General features: G+C 39.5%; 2 protein-coding genes and 1 long non-coding RNA gene across 16 annotated transcripts in view; 2 read left to right on the forward strand and 1 right to left on the reverse strand.

The window, feature by feature from the left end:
* arhgap5 (Rho GTPase activating protein 5) overlaps window positions 1-7,015 on the forward strand; it is a 53,874-nt gene extending 46,859 nt beyond the window's left edge. For all 6 annotated transcript variants that reach the window (XM_044167628.1, XM_044167632.1, XM_044167629.1 and 3 more), the window contains exon 7: window positions 1,428-7,015. In XM_044167628.1, coding sequence (XP_044023563.1) covers window positions 1,428-1,746 — 319 coding nt within the window. In that variant the 3' untranslated portion in view covers window positions 1,747-7,015. The remainder of the gene's footprint in view (window positions 1-1,427) is intronic.
* A 1,338-nt stretch (window positions 7,016-8,353) lies between these two features.
* akap6 (A kinase (PRKA) anchor protein 6) overlaps window positions 8,354-26,442 on the forward strand; it is a 225,277-nt gene continuing 207,188 nt past the window's right edge. For 2 of the 8 annotated variants that reach the window (XM_044167639.1, XM_044167640.1), the window contains exons 1-3: window positions 8,354-8,743; window positions 11,179-11,420; window positions 11,704-11,758. The gene's annotated coding sequence lies outside the window, so the exon portion shown is untranslated. Of the gene's footprint in view, window positions 8,744-8,826; window positions 8,849-9,815; window positions 9,884-11,178; window positions 11,759-26,442 lie in introns of those variants that run through there. The other 6 variants (XM_044167638.1, XM_044167637.1, XM_044167634.1 and 3 more) reach the window with 5 other exon arrangements.
* On the reverse strand, window positions 14,061-25,699 carry LOC122862277. 2 transcript variants are annotated; one of them, XR_006374666.1, is made up of 3 exons: window positions 21,140-25,699; window positions 19,838-19,914; window positions 14,061-14,166 (listed from the first exon to the last, which is right to left on the reverse strand). It is a non-coding gene; the product is annotated as an uncharacterized LOC122862277 (long non-coding RNA). The 2 variants fall into 2 exon arrangements; XR_006374665.1 differs by having other exon boundaries at window positions 14,073-14,166; window positions 19,803-19,914.

Here is a 26,442-nt window from a genome sequence, read left to right on the forward strand (position 1 = left end):
CAATTTTGCATTACATCTGTTGTAGTTCTGTTAATTTTGGTGTCATATTTAAACTCAAAATTCATTCAGATGAAGGCAAACGAGTGTGTTCTTCCCCCTGTGGAGAAAGGCAGACTATCTGCACTTGCCTCGTACGACAGGATCACTCGTAACTTTCAATCGAAAATTAGTGAATGCCACAAATTCTCGCACGAGATCTACTGATCTGGCGAGTGTGGTTTGTGTTTTCTGAACTGATGAAATAATCACACAAATAATCACATGCTGAAGTTGCCTATGAGATCCGGTGCCGAGCCTGATGACGCAGTGTTAACAGTCCTGTCGTCTCCCAGCAGAAAACATCCCTTCATCCTGCAACACAAGCTGGACAGCTGTCATTAATTTAATTAATTGTATGAAAATCACCCGTGTCATAACGTCACACTTCATCTGTTAATGATTTAATCAAAACATCAGTCAGCTGCTGGATGTGTCCTGTAAGCTGAGTCGCTGATGCTGCGACAAGTTAAACTCAGCTGATTTTCTTGTTCCTGTATCATTTTCTCTCCTCTCTCGTCACGACAGCTGACAAATTATGTTTACTTAACCACGTACAGAACAGTAATTCAGTTTGAGGATTATTTTAGTAATAAATCAAGTTTGTCCACATCTTTAAGGCGGTTCAGTGAACCAGGAGAGGAAAGCCAGACTAATGACGGCTGAAAGTGCTTCTAGTTTTATAGTTATTAATACATCTTCGTAGGGCTGGCTGATAATTCAATATTTCTGATGATATGATCTTATCATGTTATCGCTCTACAGATTTCCGTTGTCCAAATGAATGATTCTGAGCAAACTGTAATTAAAGTGAAACAAAATCCGTTACTGACGTTTTTGCTTTACATACATAAAGAGTTTGAGCTCCTGTAAACAGTGAAATAAAGTTCATTGTTTTGAATATCGGTTTGATTATTTTCGCACACAGTTGCTATAATGATACTTTATATGCTGATATTAGAAGATATCCTAATTAATTGTCACGATAATGATCTCACCCATAATTCCCCTGTTCTACGTAACGATAGTTCATATGTCTGCATGTTTAACTTTAAGCAGAAAGCTTAATGACGTCTGAAAACTTGACTTGACATTAAACTTACTTATAAAATACACCTTTCAAATCACATCATCTACCCGTTGAACAGTAAATACCAACAATAAACAAATTATTTTTATTTCCTTATATTTTTCCTCATATTTTCCTGGAAGCAAAGACCACCAAACTGTCTAGACACATGGATTCTGGAGCAGTTGTTACTGATGGCAGTTTGTGGATGAATTAGTGACATATATATATATATATATATATATATATATTTTATTATTATTATTATTTATTTATTTATTTTTTTTTTTAACCATTTCTCTGCATCTGTTTCCTCCTGCAGGGTGAGCCAGCACAGCAAGACTACCCTGATGACGGCCGACAACCTGTCCATCTGCTTCTGGCCCACGCTGATGCGGCCCGACTTCGAGAACAAGGACACGCTGTCCACCACTAAGCTGAACCAGGCCGTCATCGAGTCCTTCATCGTGCAGAGCGACTACTTCTTCCACGGCGGCGAGGTGCCCGAGAGCTCCAGCAGCGAGGGCACGCCGCCGCCGCACTGCCACAACATGGTGGAGGCGCTGCTTCCGCTGCAGCTGCCCCCACCCCTGCAGCCGCAGCAGATCCAACACACCCTCCACCCTGACCCGCTGATCTAAGAGCCACAGGAGCATGCTGGGAAATTAAGTCTGGGGTTGTTTGTGTGCGCTGCCAGCCGCTTTTGGCCAACAATCGCTGGGAGGTCGTCTTCTGCTCTATAAAACGCTGGTCGGCTGTTCAAATAAAATATAAAATAACCTGGTTGGTGAATTTTTGGGATTCAGCACCTGCTGTTTGTCATCGACTTTGAGGTGAATGAGCTTTGGGGTTTAGAGACACATCAACCGTTTGTTGGATTAAACCTAATCTGTGAGATCGGCTCATTCTCCGAGGTTAATCCTGGATTAGAGAATTACAATCGGACGTCACCTTTTGGAACTAATTTGTGGATCTGACTGCCCCTTTTATGATACGAAGACTGAAAATAGCTGATGAATGGACTGATTTGATTTGGCACATAGCAACAACACTAATCGTTTAGCAGGGTCTGACTTGGACTCCGGGGATTCTGGGACACGTTTGGGGCAAATAAAGATTACTCTCCTCCTACCTTACCCTGATGGAATAGCACACTGGGGTCCTAACCAAGTCCCCCTTAATCCCTGCCCACCTTTTCCCTGCTCCGAGACAAGACAAAAGGGAAGTTAAAACTTAGAGTCCCCACGACTGCAACTCAGATATGAAACACTCGATGCTGACTGACTGACTGACTCATTAGATGTTTGACTGAGTGGTTACCCGGCGGAGTCTTCCTGCAGATCTCCACATTTCGGCACAGTGAAACATTTCTTCTTCTTCTTCTTTTGTTGCCCTTTGACCCAAAACCGGTCAGCAAGAGGAGGCGAGGTAATGTACTTCATGCCTGAACTTTCCCTTTGACACCAGACGTCAAACAGGCTCACAAACGACTCGACGCCTCGCAGAGATATGAGAAATTGTGGATTATCTTTGGGGCTCTGGTTTTAAATACTAAAAGACAAAATGAAATGACCCCTATTCACTACGTGAACTTTGACCCCCTTAAAGGACAGCTAATGCACGATTTGTGTCAAAGGTCCCACATGCCAATTTCATGTCTGTTTGTGTAGTTTATGTTTTTATCATTTGGACTCTTTATTTCTTTTTTTAATATTTTTTGTAACGTCTAATTTCTACCCAGTTTATGTGTGTGCGAGTGTGTGTGTGATGACGATGATGTGTGTGATGGTGTATCTGTGTGAACTGACCTGTGGTCAGTATTACAGCCAGTTTGTACCTTCTCTGCAGAGGGAAGGGGGGATTCAGGAGGGAAAAAGGAATTCAAAATGTGGACTGACGGACTTGTAGCGCTCTGTATGAGAGAATCAGACTTTACTACAAACCTTCAGCCTAACTGTCTCGTCTCTTTAGAGCCTCTAACTCTTAATGCAGCGACTGACGTCTCTCGATCCGAAGGGACGACCTCCCTGACTCCTCGATGATGGCACATGAGTGAGGAAACCACTACGCCGCGATGCATTCAGGCTCGGTTCAAGGGGGGCGTCTTCCGTGTTCGATTGCTTCCTTGGCTTTGCGGAGGACGCTTCCCACTTGGTCATTTCTATTTTTGTTCTCCTGTTCTGTTGGTTTGTTGGAAACTAAAATTTGCATGTCTCTGTTTTGCCACTTAGGTTTAAAAAAAAAAAAAATTAAAAAAAAAAGAACTTTAAAGTTTAAAAAAATGAAATGAAACACTTTGACACTCTAATGGAGCTCTTGTTCAGATTTGCATCGTTTTGGTTTAAGGGGAACATTTCCACAGAAAAACTCTATGAGGGGTTTAATTTTTTGCATTTTTTTTTTTCTGTCATGCAAGAAATCAACTCTTAATATCATATTTTTGGTTATATGTTGAATAGTTTTCCCTAAGTAGAGGAAAGAAGTATATATAATTATATATATATAAATATATATATAAATTTATCAGCAGCAGAGGTTGCTGATTTAGTGAAATACCACGGGGTACTGGACTGTATAATCTGTCAGAAGCTATAATCATATTTCTTTGTGGTTCTGATGGTGTAACTGAAACCCATCCTTTTTTTGATGGTGTGTGAGTGTGAATGTGTGTGTGTGTGTGTGTGTGAAGAGGGAAGGGGCTTTGATAACGGATGGGGTAGGTTTTTATTGCTCTTTGTCAGAAAGAGAAAAAAATATCCCTCATCGCTTTCTTCACCGATGACTGAGGCAGAACGACGGCAGCAAAAAAAGTCAACATTAAGTCAACGCAAAAGTGCTTAAAAAGCTTCATTTAGTAACGCGTTAGACTTTTGCTCACCTGTGCCCCAGTTTGTTCCTTTCCTGTATTCATACGCATGCTGAGCATCGTTTTTCTGACAGATAAACCCCTGACAGTCTTTGGCAGGAAGATGTTAAACATTTATCGCAGTTTTCCAGAGTCTTCAAACACTCTTCTGTCCATCGGGATAAAAATATTCCACCTGCTTTATAATAACAAAGATTTTTAACCAGTTTTCCACGCTGGAACAAACATCATAGTCGGAGATGATGCATCGGTGACGCTTTATTTTACGGGTCTGTAATTTCATGTCCGAATACTTTCCTAATAATTTCCATGAAGTTTCCTGGAAAAACTTTATGATTTGCATTTAATCAAGAACTGTACTTAAGTACAGTTTTGAGGTACTAGAGTATTTCCATTTTCTGCTACTTTATACTTCTACTCCACGTCAGAGGGAAATATTGTACTTTTTACTTAACTACATTTATTTTAAGTACATTTAACTACTTTTAAGTACATTTTGTTGCTAATACTTCTGTACTTTCACTTTAAAATGGTATTGGTTGTGGAGTTGTTGTTTTTTTTTAAGTGTTATTATTACCATTACCTGAGTAAAGGATCTAAATACTTCTACCACTGGTAATGTGGTACTAATTAAATGTTAAATTAGCACACTTCTAATCAATTCATTTCAGTTAATTGCTGTCATCACCCAGAGAGTCTTTTAATCAGGACACAGCAGGTCAGCTCAACATGCTAAAGTGCAAAATGTGTCTACAGGCAAGCAAACAATTCAACATATATTGAGAATTAAGTTTCACTAATAAATAAATATTTCTTCGGAGATTTTCTTTTAAATACATTTATTTTTCCGCTTTAATTAGTACAAAATGACACAGTTCTTTCCAGGTAATGTCCTAGGAAATTATTTGAAAATGATCGACCCCTAAAATACAGCGTTTCCGACATATTTTTATGCTCTGTGTGACGTAAACTAAAATTTTAAACTTTTTTTTTTTTTTAATGTTGCTTTCAATTATTTTACATATTTATACAAAATAATGTGTTTATCATATGGGAGGTACTGTACGTCATTTCTGGCAACAGATTTTGTTTTGATGACGAAATAGTCTCAACTCAGGCTAAATGTCTTTTTTTTTTATCATCTGATGGAATATTTTTTGATCCAGATGTACAAAAGAGTCTTTTAGATTTTCAGAAAAACATACTCTGACCTGAGAGGCTCAAACTAAAGATACAAACACAGTTACATTGTGTAGGTACTGAATTGACAACGGCATGAATATTTAAAGAACTTGAAAGGGTCTGATGAAATACAGATTTCCAGCGACGTTGCAGATAACTTTTTGTCAGCTGTTACTATAAACTCGCAGTACTTCTCACTAAAACTCACACACAGCGGCTGCTCTCCTGACCGTTTTTAACAACTTTTTAATCCAGATGTAAGCTTTTCTTGAACAAATTCCAGAAAAAAACGAGATAACAATATAAGAGTATTCATGGTTTTCGCTTTAGAAAATAGTAGGAATATCTGCACTCCGAGACAAAACACCATGGTGGTAAAGTGTAAACTTCCCCTCTGCCCTTTTCTGCAGCCTGGTCAAGTTTATTATTTCCTTAAACTCTGTTTATCAGATGGATCCTTGAAGGGTCATCATACCAGGGATGCATTGCTCTGCTAGTGGCTGTTTGTGTGATGTTTGGTGCTAGTGAGTAGAAAATGTGGAGGGGAGGTGAAAGAGGGCCTGTTAAGTGACTGATGAAACAGCTGCTCTCGATTAAAACTGTGTCAGTTGTTTTTTTTTTTTTTCCTGCAAGTTTTGTCCTTAAAGTTTGAGACTGAACCAGATTCTCCTCTAAAAAGCAGGAAAAACAGAATAATTCTGGTTAGGGAACGTTTCCAGCCCCTTTTACAAGTTTTTCGATGAATGTCAGCGATGGGGGATGAGTCCAATTATACAAAAATGTCGAGCGGGGGTGTGTCCCACTTTAGACGTGTGTCCCATGTCCTCACTTGATTTCTTTTCAACCCTCAAAATGGTCGGCTGTTTTCCTGTATGGCTGATGTTTGTATCCAGACAGCGTCATTAGGCAGTTTTTGGTAGAGATCTAAGCTTTTCCTTTTCTTTTTTTTTTGTCAAATTCTGCCAGTATTGTTTGTTTTATTTCAGAAAACCCAATTTATCTTCCCACAAGCACTGAAACTATTAGTCTGTCAGCAGAAAATTGATATATTTTGATCGTAATCTGTTGAGGGAAAAATGCCAGATACGCCAGACCCTGGAAGTTGTAGCCTTACTTCATTCAACTTCTAACATGATAAAACATGACACAACGTGAGAGGACACAGACTACCAATAAAGGGTAGAAAAGGAATGAAACCAACAGCCCAACATAAATTTTTTTTTTTTGTTTTTTATTTTAATTTGAGGAAAAGGAAAGAAATGGAGCCAAAAGCCTTAAGTCTTAACATCGCCACAAATCTGATTTAGCTAACTTTAAAGGGCACTTTGAAGGGGGCACGTGTCTTGAATGGGACCCGCTGCAGACAAATGAGAAATAATTTTCCTTTTGAGATGTGAATGGGAGTGTTAAGGGTGTGTTAAAGGGGATAAATATTCAGAATGGAACGTAGCCAAAAGCCCATTTTAAGGTTTTATGATGGGCTGAAGGGGACATTGGAGGGACCGAATGGCAAGAGTGGAACAGAGCCAAGAGCACCAGGATCTACAAGGTCAAACGTTTTGGGTTTTTTGGGGGGGAGGGGGTTCAGGAGCTGCTAGATAATAAAAGATTAAGCTGTTCGTCTGTAGTTTTTCATCAATCAATCAACTGTTCTTTTAATTTTTTTAAATAATTTTGTTGATAAGATCTGCTCTCATCCAGTCACACCGGTGTACAAACCAACTGACTTTTAACGTCATCCGCTGTGTATTATAGTAAATAAAAATGATTTTCAGAAATGAAAAACTCTAAAACAAGTTGTTTTTTTTTGTCTGTTTTCTCTCCATAATGTTTCCAAATAAAGTTTCTTTTTTCCAAAGGTGCTTTGTGTCTGTTTTTCTTCCTTTTAACTGTACTTTTGTAGGTTTATTAATACACCTTTATGAGTTTTTATATTAAACTGTAACTGTGTTATCAGGACTGAAAGATGTTTTGTTTGTTCTTTAAAATAAGTTCTAATTTCTACAGAGGGGTCAGAGGTCAAGGACACTTCAGCAAGGAGGAAACATAACTGAACTTTGAGCTACCTCAGTACTGTATACAGTAGCACTGTTAGTAGTTGTAGTACTAGCAGTCAGTGGTGAAAACAGCGAGCTCTTTTAGATAGATACTTTATTAATCCTGAAATGTAGGCATCCAGTAGTTCATTCAGTACAGACAATACAAACCAGTGCAAGCCAAACAAGTTAAGTAATAACAACTAAGGCAATAAAAAGGCAAGTAGCATCAACAATAACAAAAAATAGCAATACCCCACTATGAAAATACTCCATTAAAGTAAAAGCCCTGCATTCAAAAAGTACACTGGTAACTTAGTACATTAACACAAGGTCTGTACTTAAGTAAAATGTTTGAAGTACTTACCATGTTTCAGATGTCTGAGTTGTTAATTAATTTCCCCTCTAAACTTCTCAGATGGTTTCATTTAAATGACTCTTCGAGGCCCAAAGAGATAAAATTGTCCAATATTTCACACAAAAAGCAAAGATTAGGTTAAAATAAATACATTTTTTTTAATCAAAACTTTGTTTCTTCTGACGACCCCTCAGATTTATCTGGTGACCCTTTGGAGGGGTCCGACCCCTAGGTTGGGAACCACTAAACTAAACTAGCTAACTATATAAAGTAGTTAAAACTAGTTAACTGTATTTAAAGTAGTTAAAACTAGCTAACTATATAAAGTAGTTAAAACTAGTTAACTGTATTTAAAGTAGTTAAAACTAGCTAACTATATAAAGCAGTTAAAAGTTATTCATTATTGATCTGATTGAAACTAAAAGTACAACATTTCCTCCTGATGTATAGTGGAGTAGAAGTATAAAGTAGTATTAAATGAAAGTGCTCAAAGTGTAAGTTCCTCAAAATTGTAATTGAGTATGTGTACTTACTTGCTTTCCAGCATTGGTGGTAGCAGCAGTTATAGGTTTAGTAATACTAACAGTAGAAATATTAGAAATATAAGTAGGAGACAAGGATTTAAAGTTTGGTGTAATATTTACATGTATGTTCAGTATTAACAGGTTGACCTCTGCTGTTGTGAACAGCAGCTCAGCCCTGCAGACACTCAGGTGTTGAGAAGGTAAAGTGCGCCACCTAGTGATATAAATCTGAACTGCACAAAAGCCTCAGCAGGAGCATCTTTATTTGGGGACAAAGTGAAGGTTCAGGAGTTACAATCTGTAGCTCTTCAAATATTACACTTGTGCTTTTCCAATGCCTTTGCTCCAGGACAACTTCCTTGATTTTACACAAACATATATAGCAAGAACATATAACATTAGCCCCCATCAAGCATCACTAACAGCTTCATACTGGAAGAAACAATCGACGGATTTAAAACGTTTAAACTTAAATGACGGGGGTTTATGCACGCCGATTTTATCAGTGGAGCTAATCAATTTTGGCAAATACTTTCTTAACCTTATGCCACAATCTTGGTGGTTAGTATGTTTGGTAACTCGGAATAGACACTTTACTGAACGTTGTTTGGCTTGCAGTATTGTCCCAGAGAACCTGGACCTGCTGGGCTGTGGAGTTCAGGAAACATCACGGTAGGCATTTTCATTACCTAAACTTTACACAAAGCAATAATCAGCATTTTATTTAAGCTACACCGTGTAGACAAGCTAAGTAAAGGTTTCTAAGTTTCCGACAAGGTAATGTTATGTTAACTAGCTAAGGATTTTCAGAATTGTTTTGTGGTTTGGATTTTCTTGTATTTTCTTGACTCCCCCTTCAAGATAAACAGCAACAGAAAAAAGTAGTAATTATTTCATTATATACCAATTTTCATCCCCCTAAGTAATAATGAGCATTTTTCAATACAAGCCATGAATTTGTACCGTTTTCGATAGCTAAGGGACGGATTTCGGTAGCTAGCTAGCATTAGCATGAACTTGTTTTCTGGTTTTGACTTTCTTGTCTTTTCTTGACTTCAAGATGAAAACAGATAATTAATTTTTAATTATATACCCTTAAAAATTTGTTAAGCCAGTAAACAGGCGCCTGGACCAGAGCCTCCAATTTTGAGAAGGACATTTTTTTGAAAATACTTAAAAATAAGAGATTAAAATAACAGTTAACCTAACTAGCATTTTTTTATACAGGTTGTAGGCTAGCTAACGGTTCTCCAACTGATTCATAGCTAGTTAACAGTTAGCTAACGTTAGCAATGGTTTTCATGATTCTTTTGACTTTTTGCCTTTTCCCGACTTTCTTAAAAATAAATAAATGTTTTTATCTTCTACATTTAATGTAATAATTAGCTAAATGATACACGAACTCCCAATGATGTGCTAGTTTGATTCAGTTTACCAAAACCTGTTGCAGTCAACAGTAAATTAAACAGTTAGCCGGTTCTTAACTCTCATTTTTCAACACTGTAATGGATTTATCGTTCAGGAATGTAATTGTCAGTGTGAAATAATCAACAACAATAAAGATCAATCATTTAAGAAAAAGCCATGGCTATACATCAGAAATCTTTATAAGTGATGATGCTTGAACTAGCTAGAATATCACCTCAGCACTGAGGACATTTTGACAGGTGAATAATGTCATTCAGGTGTGGCCCTGTTGGAAAAGAGCCGTCATTAATGTGATTAGTTCCACCTGTGCTCATAGTGGAAACGGTCTGCCAGCCTATCAGCTGCTTAATGACTGAAATATCACCTGGACAGGGAAGATTTCACGTGAGTGTCACACACAGCTGCATTATGTTGAGTTTTCTTGTAATTTCAGCAGATGGCGCTGTGGTTTAGTTATATATACATACATGAGTAATACTGTAACTGAAGATGTTTTTATTTTTATTTTGATTGCTGCTTATTTATTAATGAATATTTAAAATAATACATACGATTTAAAACCAGAATGTAAGGGGCTTTAAGTGTGCACAAAAGGAAAATAAGGAAGATAAACAAAATAGATGTATTAAGGAAATTACAATACACACTAACATGTTATCTTGGGGAAACAGAAAATTAATATAGATTATCATTTAATTGAATTTTTAAAAAGTGACATTTTCTTTAGTAATATAAATTGAGTTTAATGGGATGAATTGGAAGTGTACCAAATGAACACCGTCTCCACGTTCCCTATAATTACTGCCAAATTGTTCATTTAAATTACTGAGTGAATTGGTAGTTTAGAGTCTTATGATGTTGGACTGTTGTATTTTAATTTTACCCCTTATAAAAGACATTTGGTGGAGTTGAGGTCAAACAGCATGTCAGTTATTTATTTATATATCCACATATTTATGTATTTGTTTGTTTACTTAATTACTGACTTAAGTGAATGAAGCAGTGGCTTGGTTTCTTAAATCGTCATTTAATATCTACGTTTTATGTTTTATTTGAATTTTACACAAATCAAATGTTTATACTTTTTGCTTGTTATGCAGTGAAAAGTGTCAAATTCAAAGGTTGGATTAACTGATATTTCATTCAGCCCGCTATAATATTTATGTAATTTCAGGCTGTTATAATGCACTGTGGGTGGCCATATTTGCATCAGTCATGATGACTGGGGTTGAAATGTACCACTTTACAACAAAATATAAATGTTGTCGACTCATTATGGCCAAACAACCTCAACAGATATGCTTTTAAAGTGGTTTGCTGTCATTTTTCTTGACATTGTAACATCTCTGACCATCTGGTGTCAAACCACAAAACCACAGTAAAGCATTTGTTGCCAGAAGAATGGTTTCGTAGTAGAAACAAAGCTTTAATTTCTCTTTTGCTGTCATCAGTCATCATATCATTTAACAAGCAAAAAAATAAATAAAAACGAAACTTCTGTCTCATGGATTATCACAGAAAAAAAAAATTACATCATTCTTTCCAGGAATGATTAATTAAATGTTGTTTATCAATTCTTTTCTAGGAAAGTATTAGGAAACTATAGGTATAGTAAAGTGTAGACACCATGTTTATTGATAAATGTAAATACGTTATTATCTGGCGTGTCTGTCCTGCAGGTTCTGTTCTTCCTCTGCACTTCCTGGAGTCACCAGTTGGGGGCGTCGATGGCCTCCCGTCCTCCCTGCGCAGAGTTTTCTCCTCCGGCACAGAAAAAGAGAGAGCAGCTGCTTCTCACCTCCCAGCCTTTGCTCTGTCATCCCCCTCCTCCCCCTCCTCCCTCAGGAAGGGGAGCACCACACCCTGTCGGCCAATCAGAGCTCAGCTCCACCTTCTCCATCACATCATCTCAGTTTCCAAGGTAACAGGGCACCCCGCTCTCTCCCTCTTCCTCTGTTTCCATACTGAAAGGTGCCGCATCATCATCCTCATCCCTCCCATCCGTCCATCCCGCCGTCTCATACTGAGCTGGTGGCTAGTTTAGCTTTAGCCTCCTCTCTGTTAGCACCGTCTCTCTCTCTCTCTCTCTCTCTCTCTCTCTCTCTGCAGTGGGATTGCCACAACATCAAAGGCACCTCCCTTACTCTCTCTCTCCCTTACTCTCTCTCTCGCTCTCTCTGCATCCTCCAACATCCGACACTCAGGAAGAGAAGAAGAGGGTAACGAGATGGACTAAAGGAGAAGAAGAAGAGAGATGTGGTACGTACTGCTGAACCTGCTCTCTGCTGCTCTGTGTAACCTCCCTCCTGTTTTGTATACACGAAAGAGGAAAGTGTGTGTTTGTGTGTGTGTGTTCATGTGTGTTTGTGTGTGTGTGTGTGTGTGTGTGTGTGTGTTTAAGCCTAATCCTTCATGGAATGCTGATTTAATGAGCTGTCTGATGCTAATGCTATCATCAGAATGATGCAAGGAAAGAGAGGAAAAGATAAAGAGAGACACAGAAGCAGAGGGAGGTGACTCCCAGTGTGTCTCTCTCTCTCTCTCTCTCTCTCTCTCTCTCTCTCTCCCAGCTTTTGTTATGGAGGCCTGCTCTGCAGAAGAGCTCGCTCTGCCTGCTGCATACAGAAAGAGGCCAACACCTCTCCTCTCTGTTCCCAGTGCGCTGCCCTGCTTCATACTGGGCTGTCTTACTGGTTCACTGGGCTGGTTTAAGTCTCTTTCACTGGGTTCAAAAACCCCATATCGTTCCTGCGTGTGAGGGAAATCCTACTTTCTAACGTGGTGGTTTCTGATCAGTGCTTACCAGCGAGTATTTCTGACCCGATCTCATCTCTGTTTTTCCTTAAAGTTCAGATTTTGAGGAAAGAGGGATGAGTGAAGTTTAAACTTTGGGGTATTCTTGTACGATAAGGGTAAAGGTGTTTATGCATGTTCCAACTGGCCACACTCGAAGGCGGGGTGGGGAGGGACGAGATGCAGTTATTGTACAAACGCATCGAACGCATCCATGGTGTTGCGCCCGTTTGTATACACAAAAAGTGACGGAAGTAGTTACGTGAAGCATGAACAAAGAGAGCTCAGACCCTGCGTACGTTTTTACCTCCACACACCTGACCAATACACCTTTTTCACAGCAGACATTTTGACTTGTCATTGTAGGAAAAGCACAGGTGAAACAATTTTTGTTACAGGGTGAATGCGGGGGTCTTAAAAGTATTAAAAGTTGATAAATCAATTTAGCTACAATTAAGGCCCATGTAGGGAAATTCTTGACCTCCAGTTCCTTAAATTGTGCCATAACATACATATAAAAGACAATAACATAAAGAATAGATATATAGTACCCTAATAACAAAGAGTTCAAATGTGTGTGTGTGTGCGTGCTATAGGGAACAAGATTGTGTTTCTAGCTCTCGTGTATTACTGATATTACTCTTTCTAATAAACCTTGCATTGGGTTAGTCACTTAATTCATTCAACTCGAGGTGGCGATGAGGTCTTCAAAAAGGTCTTAAAAGGTATTAAATTTAGCTTCAGGATTCCTGCATGCACCCTGTGTTAATGATGGCTCAGTTCCATTAAGTGTCAGTGTTATCATTTACACCTGTGCTTTTCCTGCTGTGACATCCAAAAAATGTCTGCTGTGAAAAAGGTCTATTGCAGCATAAAGACTGTCGGTTTCAGAAAGTTACAAAAATTGTCGGTTGCAGCCCCGTCCCAATTCCAACGTCACAAAGGTGTGGGGGGACGCTGTTAGAAGATGCGATAAGGACTTCGGTTTAAGCAAAGAGACGCCTTAACGTTGTACTCATTCCCGATAATTGCAGAGTTCTGGAAACACGGTGACGTCGCTAAAGAGAAGAAGAAACACGAGCAGTCAGACGATCAGACAGTTTATCCCGATTAAACCACTTTATTCGGAAGTAAGACTGAAAGCGAGCACACCTGAAATGTTGGTAATAACAGGGTTTCCTCAGTTGGTTTGTGTAAGGGTAGGCCATGTGTTTTCCCACAAATCCCCACCCGATTGAGCCGTTTGCTTAGACTTTTCCCAACTTGTAAAAACACGGGAGGTTTTTTGTTTTTGTTGCAACATGCTGCTCTGATTAATTACCGTAAAGTGAAATCATGAAGTGATTGATAAGATCTTTCTGAGCTAAATCTGTCGTAGACTCAGGTTTTAGGACCCAAACGCAGAACACACGGAACAGAGCTCGGTAAATAGACCACAGTCTTTTATTGAACAGAAAGTTGGTGGGTTGTGAGAAGTTCGGCGTAGTTGTCTGCCGCTTCGGGAAACTCTATCGGACCGGGTCGGGGCGAAAACTGGCGGCACTCTGAATGGAGACGGGGCTGACGGCACAGGACTGATGAGTGTAGATATGGTAGCAGAACAACCAGGCGGTGGACTGGTGAAGCGAGGTGTAGAGTGGTCTGGAGCGGTGATCACCGGCAGCGGGCGTGTCTGAGGCAGAGAGAGATCCAAATCACCGATATGCAAGATAATACTCATTTAATCATAACTTACAGTTAGCCGTTGAGCGTGGCGTACTCAAAATGCACGGGGCGATCTGGCGTCGGTGGTGTGGAGGTGCCTGGTATATGAACGGTGGAGACTGATGAATAATGGAATGCAGGTGTGCCGGTGATCAGCCGCAAGCAGGTGCCTAGGAAGCCAGACAAACAACACAAAGACAGACAGAGGACAGCCAGAAGACATAAGGGAGGGTGGAAACACAGGGTAACATGAGGATCAGAGGGGCATAGAGGCTAGCTATGACAAAATCAGACAGATCCTTCTGCATCTCGTCCCTTGATCGGTTTAGTTACCTATTTAGTCACTGGATGACGGCGTGAACAGTTGCCTCACTCATTAAATATAAATTAAAAAAACAAAAAAATGGCCACTGCTGAGTGACGTAGCACATCTGCTCTCTGTTTGCCTTTGTTTTCTCTTCTAAATGAGTTTATCAATTAAGTCTCTTAACAAGGTTTAAAAGCCTTGTTGTGCAGGCTCCTGCACAGTGTTTATAAGTGAGTATTTCTGACTTTACCCGAGTATTGTTTCTCAAAGGAAACAGTGAGGAGTTTAGTCTTAAATTATATTCTGGTCTTGTTTCCTACATGCAGTGTCCCATTTGCGGACTAAGAAGGTCGATCCTGTTTGTCTTTCCTCCCTCCTTGTTTCCCATCCTCCAGGAAGTAACTTAGAAGAAGCAAGGAAAAGAAAGGAAGTGAGGAAAGAAGTGAATGACATTGCCCCGGATGTAGATCCCTGTGCAGTTGGCTATAATGGCCGTTCATTGCAGCTACTTTCTGTGTTTACTTTCGGTCAGACTCAGAGACAAGCGTTTGAAATGATTCATACAAACAATGTTCCATTGTTTATTTGGAAAGCTGTAGGAGGCTCACGCAGCACGAATCCTAGCAAAGGAGGCGAGTGCAAAGTTAGCACGACCCACAGAGCCACAATAGACACATTAATGGGAAATAGGCATGGTTGAAATAAACGGCAGGTTGAAATATTTCTCTAAGAAGGACATGTGGAGGAAGATGATGAGTAACTGTTCATCAGCCATGTCCATTGTTGTTGATCAAAGGCTGGGTGGGGCAGGTTTCGACCTAATAAATGTCTCCGTTATGTGGCATTAAATGGACCTGGCATCAATGAAACTTCCTGCCGGGTTACTCCTGTGTTTCTTCAGACAAAGCTTCCTAATAATAGGATGTTGCCTAAATAGTTTCTTCCAGTTTTCGATCGACTGTTAAGATGGCAGCAGGCAAAAAACAACTTCCAGTAGAAGAGAACGTAGGGAAGGAGAGGACAGTGGATTTAAAGGGAAATATGTTGATAATGAAGAGCAGGAAGTTATTACAGTACAGTGTGAGTGGTCAGTACAGCCCAGCTCACTGACTGCATTTTCCACTTCACAGGTTATGATGTAACTATCTCCAGGGCTGTTAAACTGGGCTGAGTGGCTGCAGAGAAGCACAGAAGCGTAGATGTCAGAGCAAAGGCGTAGAAGGTTAAAGTGGGTGTAGGCTTCTCCTGTTACAGATGGTTTATGGGATTAAATCCACACTGAAACAAAGAAGGAAGAAGAGTTTATACAGGCCATGCAGTGAGTTGTAGCTGGTTTAGTGGACATGATGATGCTGATCATGATGATACACAGCAAATCCCACCTGCTTGTCAAGCTAACCTCTTTTCCACTAGCCTCAGCTTCATCATGTATTTTTCTCATAGAGGGTTTCTTACCAGTGATACTGGGTTTTTCTGTCCACATTATAAGTTAGAGTAAATAAGGCATCCACTACTATACAATTTTGGTAGTATTTCACAAATATGAGGCCATGATAGCATGCTAGTGATGCTTACGAATGTCGTACGGGACATGGAGTCATCCACCTTTTTTGTGTTAAGGTGAGGACACACGTTAAAATTTTTGAGCTGATCATAAATATGATTTGGATCATTTGTTTGTTCCAACTTCGGTTGTGACAGTTGGGAGATAAAATCACGCAGTGTGTGGTGTAGAAGGATCCAATCTCTGCCTTTTGTTTGATATTCACGACTGAAATTGGGATCGTTGACTTCACGTGCGTGAGCAGGAGAAATAATTATATAAAAACAAAACTGACCGAAAACGGCGAGCAAACAATGCGCAGTGAGTGAGAGACTAGCTATTATTTTATAATAATATAAATGTTAAAGTATTGATAGCTGCATTTGTCCTTCAATGTGTGCTCCTTTCTAGCTGCTAAGATTAAAAATCAGTGTATATCGGTGGAAGAATGTGCGGTTTGGCGCCCCTGAAGTTTCCCAACGTCCTCCCAGATCTATTCTTCATATATGTTACAATCTATCTATAATTTTGTCATATTGATTGTCCGTACTGTCATTTTATTATGTCGGTCTATTCTGTACACACTAAATCTATTGCATGTCTGTTCTCTGCTGCTCTTCCTGACGTCCGGAGTTTTTCCTCACCCGAATCGAGGGTCTGAGGACAGAGGGAGTCGTATGCTGTACAAATCGTAAAGCCCCTTAAGGCAAATTTGTGATTTGTGATATTGGGTTATATAAATAAAAGTGACTTGGCTTGCATGATAACCAAGATGGTATTCACTCTAATTTATTATATATTATCCAACTAATGGAGGAGCATATACAGTAGGTAGCTTTTTGTAAATTTTTCTATAAAAATGTTTTTGAAGAAAACCTTTAACATCACTTTGGTGTTGGTAGCAAAAGTGTGGTATCATTGTAGCGCCAGTATTGACGTCTTTTGAGGAAGTCTGCTGTGTGTCAGACAGAATCAGTCTGCTCTGGTGAGATGACCTCCTCCGTGTTGATTTAGAAACTGATCTGAATGCAGTTCGGCCAGGTGCTATTTAAGCTAATGAAACAGTTTGAAGGTTTGGCTGAGGACAAACACAGAGGATGGCTGTCATTATAGCAGAGTGAAACGCCTCCTGCTGTCTGTTGACGCACTGCTTTGGTTAGGACAGGATGATTGGCATTAATGCAGGAGATTCACTCCACACTCATGTGCATCACTTGGTTAGAAGCAGGTATAAACCCTCAGCCTCCAGACCTCAAGCTGGTGTCCCCAAAGCCCTTCCTTCTACCACTGCAGACACCTGGGAGAAGAAGCTCAAGGTCCAGCTGGTTAGATTTGCATTTTCTCACTATTTTCTTGCTATGTAAAAAGGCATTCTTGCTGACTTAGCTTTAGCCACCCTCCGGCCATTAGCCCCTGAGCTTAATCTGTGACCTCCAGCATTTATTCCCTGGTCTCCCGCCTGCAGTTTTCTTATATTAACACAGTCATATATTAGAGATGGCTAATGAGTGAGACGCATTCTGGATCTCCCAGTACAGATGGACAGACTCCCTCAGGATCACCTGTAATTAGCCAGGAGCTGCTTGTGTTTACTGAAGTCAGTTCAGGTCAAGTTCATTTGTAAAGCATTTCATAAACACATCTGGAAGTGTTTAAGACAAAAATGCTTCATAATTAATTTTTTTCTGCAAGACAGTCTTGTCAGATTTGTCAGTTTTTGCAGAGCAGCTGTTTATATACCAACAATTTACTAGCCTTTATTTTTTGCAGCCAGTAAGTGGCTTATAGTTTAGACTGACTAACAGTTCGCTTGATATATATCTCTTCTTGAGGAAAGTCTTTTACTTGTTCTCTTGTTTTTTGGGTGCTGGGCATTCAGCTTTAGGTGCATTACAGCCACCTTCTGACCGAGCTCGTAGTCTGCGTTGTGCCTACAGTGATTTAGATTTGTGGTCATTCCTCTCTGTTTTTCTCTAATTATGGTGACGTAGGAATTAAAACCAGAAATCATTCTTAAACAGCTGACATGGTGAACTGCATGCTGGTCCGGTCTGTATAGCCTGAGTGTCTCCACAGCTTCTCCCTTCAGAGCCGACGCCCTGCATCCCCAGCAGGGACAGTACGGTGAGGAGAGAGGCTAATGATCTACTGTAGTATTAGGATGACACAGCAGGAGGTTACAGTACAGCACGGTTCACCGCGTCATCACACCCTCCTGTTTCAACATCTGTTAGCCACACTTTAATTTCACAGTTAAAACGTTTTAAATCTGAGAAAAAGAAAATTCAGCACAGACACTATTATAGTTTACTGATTTAACATACAGGTAAAATGTTCTAAAAGTGCTGAAAGTAGGAGTGTATTCATTAATTTGTTGCGTTGGTTCCTTGATTATAAATTATACCGACTCAGTACATCAGTCTGTATAAAAAAAGAATGGAATCTAATTATTCCAGCAGCAATAATCAAAATAAAATGCTTTTAATCGCAGTAATCAATTGAACTGAACGTACTTCCTCCTCTCCCAGGATGGAAAAGCTGTGTCACTACTACAACTATTACTACTGCTGAAATATGTACTCCTCACTGTTAAACCTGACATCAGCAAACGGATGGAAAAAATTAGGAGATATTCAATTAACAAGCAGTTTTCCACTTATTACATACTTTTTGTCTCATATTTTAGAATCATAATCCTGCTGTCTGTTTTTCACCTTGTAGGAGATTAAAGGTAGTTTTATTGCACATACAGTTTTGGCTAATCTTGAATCGTAGTTTCTGAAATTAAATTGGGAAAGAAAAATGAAAATCAGTCTTGAATAAAATCACCAGCTTGAAGAATCCAGTCAGCTCAAATCACTGTTAAACCTTCAGTTACCTGTTACCAAAACCAGTGGTGGAGGAAGTATTCCTGCACTGAAAATGTTACTTAAGTAAAAGTATAATCAGGAAAATGTACTTAAAGTATTTAAAGTAAAAGTACTCAGTCCAAAAAAATGTCCCCTGTGACTGTTATACTATTAAATATTATATCATCAGATTATTAATACTCATGCTTTAATGTAAAAGCAGGATTTAACTGTTGTAGTTGATTGAGGTGGAGCTCATGTTTAATTATTTTGTATCGGGCTAATGATTATTTTCATTATGGATTAATCTCCTGATTATTTTGTCCATTAATCGATTGCTTGTTTGGATTGTAAAAATTCTAAAAATAGTGAGAAATGCCGTCACAATGATCCAGAGCCCAAAGTGACGCCTTCACAATGCTGGTTTTTGTCCAATCATTAAAATTATTCAATCAAAATTATTAAAAATAAATTCAAATAATTAAAATGAAAAGCAACAAATCCTCAAATTTGAGAAGCTGGAACCATGAAATGTGTTTGCATGAAAAGTTACAGACGATAATTAACAGAGTTGCCAATTAATTTTCTGTCAATCGACTTATTAAACCAATGAATCAACTAATCATTTCAGCTGTACTTGTACATGCTGTTGGGTAGTTTAATTATAACAAAACGTCATCATATTTATAAGCTCTTCATACATTTTTGTGTGCAAAAATCTGAATTTGTAAAGTAACCTAAAACCTAGTAACATGATGCTGATTAACAAGAAAGTACTCTTTTCTAAATATAAACGTTAGCTGAGCTTAAACCTATCTTTATTTGTCCTTTTACCGCAAATTACATCATACACATAGAGACACATATCTAATAGGAACATGTAATACATAATGTTATATGCTCACACCATTCAAACCCAGTGTGACATGTTAATGAAGCTTTCTTTATGATCGCTCAGAGAGAGACCCCCGATTCAACAAGAGACCAGAGGGCCCCCCTATCCTTTGTCATCACACAGTAGTGCTGGGAACTCAGTCAGCTGTGTGTGTGTGTGTGTGTGTGTGTGTGTGTGTGTGTGTGTGTGTGTGTGTGTGTGAGATCACCCACCATCCCCCCATGTTTAAGTTTAACAAATCACGCACAATGTAGGTTGGAAGGGGTAGCACATGATGAGGTTCAGGGTTCAGGGTTATCCAGCTCCTCTCTGGAGAATAGACCGCTGTAACACACACACACACACACACACACACACACGCACATTGGGTAATTTATTTACTTGAATATGGGGGATGGTGTTGGCTGTTGCATTTGCGTTCATCTCACATTTTCTCTCAAATCTACACCAGGTTACAGTTCGAATACAATATTTTAGGCTCAACTTACTGCTGACTTAAATTAATATTTCATATTTAACTGTAACTCTCTGATATAAACACAGTTTCAGACAGGACTGATTGTGCAGTCTGCACAAGTTTCCCACCTAGTGTAGAGAGGAAGACTTTGATCAATTGAATCGCGGCTGAATAACTGAAGCGGTGAAATGTAAGTGAACCGTAGGTACAGACCTGTTTATAAGCCCACATATAATTTACGGCATTAAAGATTTGTAGTGTAGCTACTTGGCTGATCAAAGACCTCATGATAACCTCAAGAGATATTGTGGACAGTTTTAATGCAGAATGAATGAAAGAATCTTATTTTCTCTGTTGCTAAAAGTGATGCTAGCTGCAGTGTTGTTGTACTCGACCCCCCTTGACTTCTGATGACTCGTGACTTGACTTTGATTATTTGACTCTGATTTTGTTTGTCCTGGATTGTACCTGTACCCCTGTGACCTCAGCTCTCTGGTTCAGTCACATAGCGTTCCCTGTGCAAACCTTAGGGGGGGAAATCTAAATGTTATTGTTTTGACCTGTTATCCAGGAGCGGGTGATATCTTCAAAGGGGTTTTCTTGATCTCATAGATGTCTACTCTCTGCCGAAACGATAAAATGTTTCCCTGGTGCAAATCAAACATTTAAATCCAATATTTCCACACTTTTCCCTAATAATGGAGTGCTCAGGTTACATATGGGGCTAGATGGTACCCTGTCTATTTGTTAGCCTAGCTTGTTGTTAATGTAGCTTAATCTTAAAATGGGCTCAGACTACAGGAGTTTTGGGCCGAGTTATCCTCAATTCACCCCTCCCTACAATCGGAGGATAAATCTGGTCTGGGACCTTGGTCGGTACCGATGTTCGGCCCAGATTATTTGGTAATGTGAGGGATTTACAGATCCAGTCTTAAACCTCCCGAACTGCATGCTAATATTAGTCCCGGAGCAGCTGACGGTGTTGACAAGCAACGGTAAACATTCTAGCCCTTGAGGCTAACGTTAGCTAGCATACTACTTCTGACAGATAATAAAACTGACGAGTTAAACTGAACTGAGTTAAAATCTCACCTCCAGTTCTTGCTGAAGAATAGACAACCCATGCTGACCGCATCTCCCCAACCATTTTCTCATCCAGACTCGTTCCCTCTGCTTTAGTTTTTTCTCACTGCAAAACGTCAGTCTCCGTTTTGTTTACATCTGCTTCCCCATGAGATCACGTGTGATGGTTGAGTGTTATTGGCTAAAGGCGGGGACACACATTATGACTGTTGAGCCGATTATGAATGTGGTTTGGGCGTGACGGCTGATGGGACCAAGTTGGACCGGGTCTGTCTCAGTCTGGGTCAGTTGGTGTTGACAGGTGGCAGATAAAATCACATACAAGTCTGTGATATGTAAAGAGTTTAATTTGATTCAGATCCAGTTGCTGCCACTCGTTCTCCTAAAGATATTTTAAACATGTCTGACATTCGTGATGACGTCACTTGTGTATCGCCCCAGGGAGATGTACCGGTAAATTAACAGCTTTACCCGAAGTTAGCTTCATTTTACAAAGTTCACTCACCTCCAGTTTCCTCTGTGGACTCTACACTCCTACACGCCTCTCCATCCAGGATCTCACCGAACTCTGTGCTTTTTCCTCCTTTTTTGGCCTTTTCAGCACAAATGTCTCTGCATATAAACAGTGCAAGCTTCTGGTTGGCGTCCATGTTTGTTTTGGTACAAGAACACGCAACAGTTGGCGTTCTCGTGGGATTTGCGTGGTCGTCTACCTCCAAAACTCCAGATGTTACTGACCAGTCGCTCAGGGTGTGGTCTGGTGTACTGTCAAAGACTAAAAACATACAATCTTTATGTTGGTTTGTCCAGTCTTTGTAGGTTTCAGCTGGTCTTCAGGTTTGCCCCAAGCTTTAGTTTGATGTTATCCAGTCTCGTTCTTGGCCTAGCTTGTTATTGCATGGCCTTTATCCAGCTTTTTGATAACTACAGCTAGATGTTAGCCCATGTTGTCATTGGTTTAGCGTGTTGTTAACCTATTGTCTGTGTTAAGGCCTACCTGGTAAACTTGTTTTCATTGTAGTTGTGAATGTAGATGCCCTGGTTGGAAAAAGTGGATTTTATTCAAGAATTCATAAAATGATGAAACTTCATTGTGAGTGTAGATTTTCTGGTTGTGTAAGCGTAAATAATCTGGCCGGTGGTTTTGCATGCAATGTTTTGAAAAATGAAAAATCTTTTATTTTCTTCTCCACATTCTGCAACCATTACTGTGGCAGACAGGAAAGATCGAGTCGTTCTTTCTTTTTCTAATTTTGTTCCTCTCCTCTCAAATCCATCCTTCGACCGGACTCTTTTGTTCTCCCTCTCCTCTCATATTTTATCCTCTTCTCTACTCCCTAAATAATCTCTCTCCTTCACTTTTCCTCCAGTCTCTCCTGACTGTCCTCTACTATCTGTCTCCTTTCCTCTCATATCCTAACATCCTCTCTTCTCACCTTGCATCTTCCATTTCTCCTCCACTCCTTCCATTTCTCTATTTTTCTGTCTCCTCATTTCCTCTTCTTGTCATCCACATCTCTTCTCTTCATCTCTTCCCCCTTTACCTTCCTGTCTCCTCTCCTCTCTCTCTCTCTTCTACTCTTATCCTCTGCCTTTTTGCCATTTTCTCTCATTTATTTTCTCTCCTGGCAGCTACCTTTGTTTCAGCTCGCCATTTCTCCTCCATTCTCCTCCTCCTCTTCTCTCTCTGTATCGATAACATCTGCTCAGACCTCGGGGTGTGGCAGGGAACACTCAGTCCTGGGTTTCTGTTTCTGACTGTCGCTCAGTACAAAACGGAGAACCACAGCATCTGGTGTACTCAGACAAGTAATTTAGTCAACAAAAATAAACTGTGGGATTGTTTGAATAAATTGAATATTTAAAATTAGCCCATTTATTTGTCATTATTAAATTAATTTAATTAAATTACAATTAAAAATACACCTATTTACAGCAAAGAGGCAGGGTTTTCAGTAAGGGAATACTATGTTTTCTTGGAAAAAGTTTCACTTTCACTGCGTCTTTCTTAATTATCCAGCTGGTGAATACAAAAATGAATATTGTCACCCTGTTTTCTTTGGGTTATTGAAAGGCATTCTTGGAAATAAAGGAAACCTTGCTACTAGAAAACCACTCCATTGAAGTCACGGGAATATCCCTGAAGTCTCAGTCAGAAATAAAAAGTCAGACTGAGTCTTTGATGCTGATCTGAAGCTGCGTGTTTGTTCTTTCTCAGCTCCACTCAGGCTCCTCAACACTTGCTCAAAATAGGATTTTCTGGCTCCAGTTCTGCCAAAGGTTGTGGTAAGCAGGTAGTCAAACTGATGTCACAGACAATATATGCCTGTATGCAATTTCATGATTGTTTATGATACTGGGAGATCTTTAGGATAGAGAGATCTTAAGTATGTGTGGTTAATTTTGCAGTGTTGTAGTGGTTTATTAAATCTGTAAAGTCAAAAAAAAAAAAAAAAAACATTTTTACACCCAGCAACACTTTTGCATCCAAGTTGGTTCAGTCTGCCAGTTTATGTGACAGAGAGGCCATTATCTGGAAAATAAATTATTGAACACACACACACACACACACACACACAGAAAACGATCTGACAAAATACAGGCAGGCCAGCCAGCAGCAGATACCAAGATGCTGAGTGCTGACTCCAGGCCAGTGGGTTTGGCGGTGCTCAGGACTGAGAAGTGTGGCTTTAATCCATATATATATATATATATATATATATATATATATATATATATCGCCTATTTTCTCTCCAGGATGGAAAAAATAATCTTCCTCAAATCTGAGAGCTTTGCTGGTCATGAGTTGCGTTAGGGCGTTTTCACACCTATAGTTTGTTTGCTCTGGTCCGAATCAGTTGACGAGTTTGCAAACTTGGAGCGTTTTCCTCTTGGTTTGGTTTCTTTTCACACGGAGAAAAATCCAAGTGTGCCAAAATGCATCACTACAAACCACGTGAAGACATTCACTACGCCTGCTGGTCTGACGTGTCTCGGGCGGGAGCGAGAAAGTAAATACAGGAAGAAGGTCCTGTGTTCTGGCCTAGGGCATGTTTCTGTGAGAGACACATTGCTATGCAATTTAACATCGAGGAACGGCACAGTTGGCATTTGCTCATAACCGTGGTAATTATCTGGGCAATATACCAGGCAGAACTACACCAGCAGAATGCCGAATGCACTTCGAGGAAACGCCTTGAAAATACTAAACTGCTTCACACACACTGAGCAGAACAAGGGAGCTAATACTGAGCATGTACAACGACATGCTAACCGTCAACATGTTAAACCGAAGACGTGTTCGGTGACCATGTTAATGGTAGTTTATGGTAGTTGGGTCGGATCGAGGCCGGATCACGTTCCCACTGGGCCGAGACCACCTTGTCTCAAGGGTCTCGTGTGGTTGTTTTGGTCCACACCCGTAATGTTTGGTCCGTCACTGTGAAGTCAGTGTTTGTTCCCAGAAAGAAAGAGACATCAGAGAGACATTAAAAGGAGTTATTATCACTTTCAGTCAACTGTTGCTTTTGTGTGTTCCTGTGATGAAGCTGTTATATCCATTCTGCTATCTTTTCATTTTTTGTGTATATCCAATGTAAAACAAAATTTCCCGTCAGCCAGGTTACTTCCTGTCTGCTCTTCCTTTTCTCTGAAGAGGATAAACATTTCCCTTGCGGTAACATAGCATCTTAACATTTCATCATTCTCGCATGAAAGTCGTGTTTGTTGACGTGCAGTGAAGCACTTAATGATTTCCAGCAGGGGCTATTTTGAAAACTCGTCTTGTTGGTGCGTTCAAAGACGCTCTGACTTCTGTAATGTGACAGTTGAAATGGGACCCTGGTGTTTCTGTGCTGGCTGCGATAAAGACAACCAGTGTTCACTAGTTCAATGAGTATTTGATGGGTTTTGTTACTGTTGTTTATGCTGTATGAGTTTAACACAAAAATTGTATTTAATTTAGTTTTAGTTATATGATTCGTATTTATTCAGATTTCCCCAGTACTACATAGTAAATGTTTTTGTCAGTGATTTATAAATTTTGATGGTCTAAAGGTTGGACCGTGAAGGAAGCTTTAGTTGTTGTTGTTGTTGTTTTTTCTTTCTATTTTTGGACTTTCTCTGTTGTTTGGAAGTGTATACACTACACTCCTGGCTTGTATGAATTTATGGTGTCTTGTAGGGCCAGGAAGATTTCAATCTTTGACAGACTACACAAATCCTGCACTTAGTCCTACTGATCAGTTGGAAGTAATGTTAATGTCAATCAATAACCCGCCATAATATTACATTGATGTTACCTTACCTTTTTATAAATGTCGGCGTGATGGCCTGCAAGTTGTCGTGGTTTGTTCCAGCTGTTTTGTCGCTGTTTGTAGATGAATTTAGTCCACAAATTTAAAATTTTTTCTCCTGCCAAGATCTGGTTAGCTAGATACCACGTCAGTGTTGCTGCTTATTAGTGCAACAGGTCGAGGAGCTAAGTCTACCTCTGAAGAGAGGTTTGTGTGGCAGTTCTAACAATCAGAAGCTAATTAAGTAATTTGCCCATTCGTCCGTCTTTGACGTTATCTTTTAGTTTTTAATGGTGACGGAAACTGTATTACATTTTGTAATATTTTTTGTTTTCCAAGGTTACTTTTATGTAGTTTTTGTCTAGTTTTCGTCTTCAAGGTCGTACAGAAAAAGATCTTCAACAAGGTCTTAGTTTTTGCTGACAAAATTAATGCAGATCTTTGAAATATCCAATCTGTGTCAAACCTCTTTAATAAGCTTATTTGAGATTTCATTGCCAAAAATGCCACCTTAAGGGAAATGTAAAAAAAGAAAATCGGCTTATATATGGTCCTCAGATTATTTTAAACTCTGAAATATCAATATTGGTATCTCTAAAATGTTAATAGTTCTGCAAATTTTGATTACAAAAGAGAAAAGTTATTGTTATTCCTCTGATGATGTAGTTTTTTTGGATGAAGTAAATTTACATTATTAATAACAATTATTAATGCACAGTCAGGCAGAACCAAAGGCCATCCATGTATAAACCAACTGTCACATGTCACAAAACCAGTCTCTGTGTCATTGATCAGGTTTGGAGCGAACCAATCAAATGGCAGATTGTAGCTGTTGTAAGTTGGCTGTTACTGTCACCCATCTGTATTGTAGTCACATGTTGTTACTATTGTAACTGCATACAAACACAGCCACAGAGCATAAGATTTAATACATTTCTCGGACAAAATAATCAATCTCAATGAGACAACGTCCTTTGGTTTGACCTCTTTCTTTCTCTCTGTCTGCAGTAATACCTT

The sequence above is a fragment of the Siniperca chuatsi genome, linkage group LG15 (assembly GCF_020085105.1).
Source record: "Siniperca chuatsi isolate FFG_IHB_CAS linkage group LG15, ASM2008510v1, whole genome shotgun sequence".
Classification (NCBI taxonomy): domain Eukaryota; kingdom Metazoa; phylum Chordata; class Actinopteri; order Centrarchiformes; family Sinipercidae; genus Siniperca; species Siniperca chuatsi.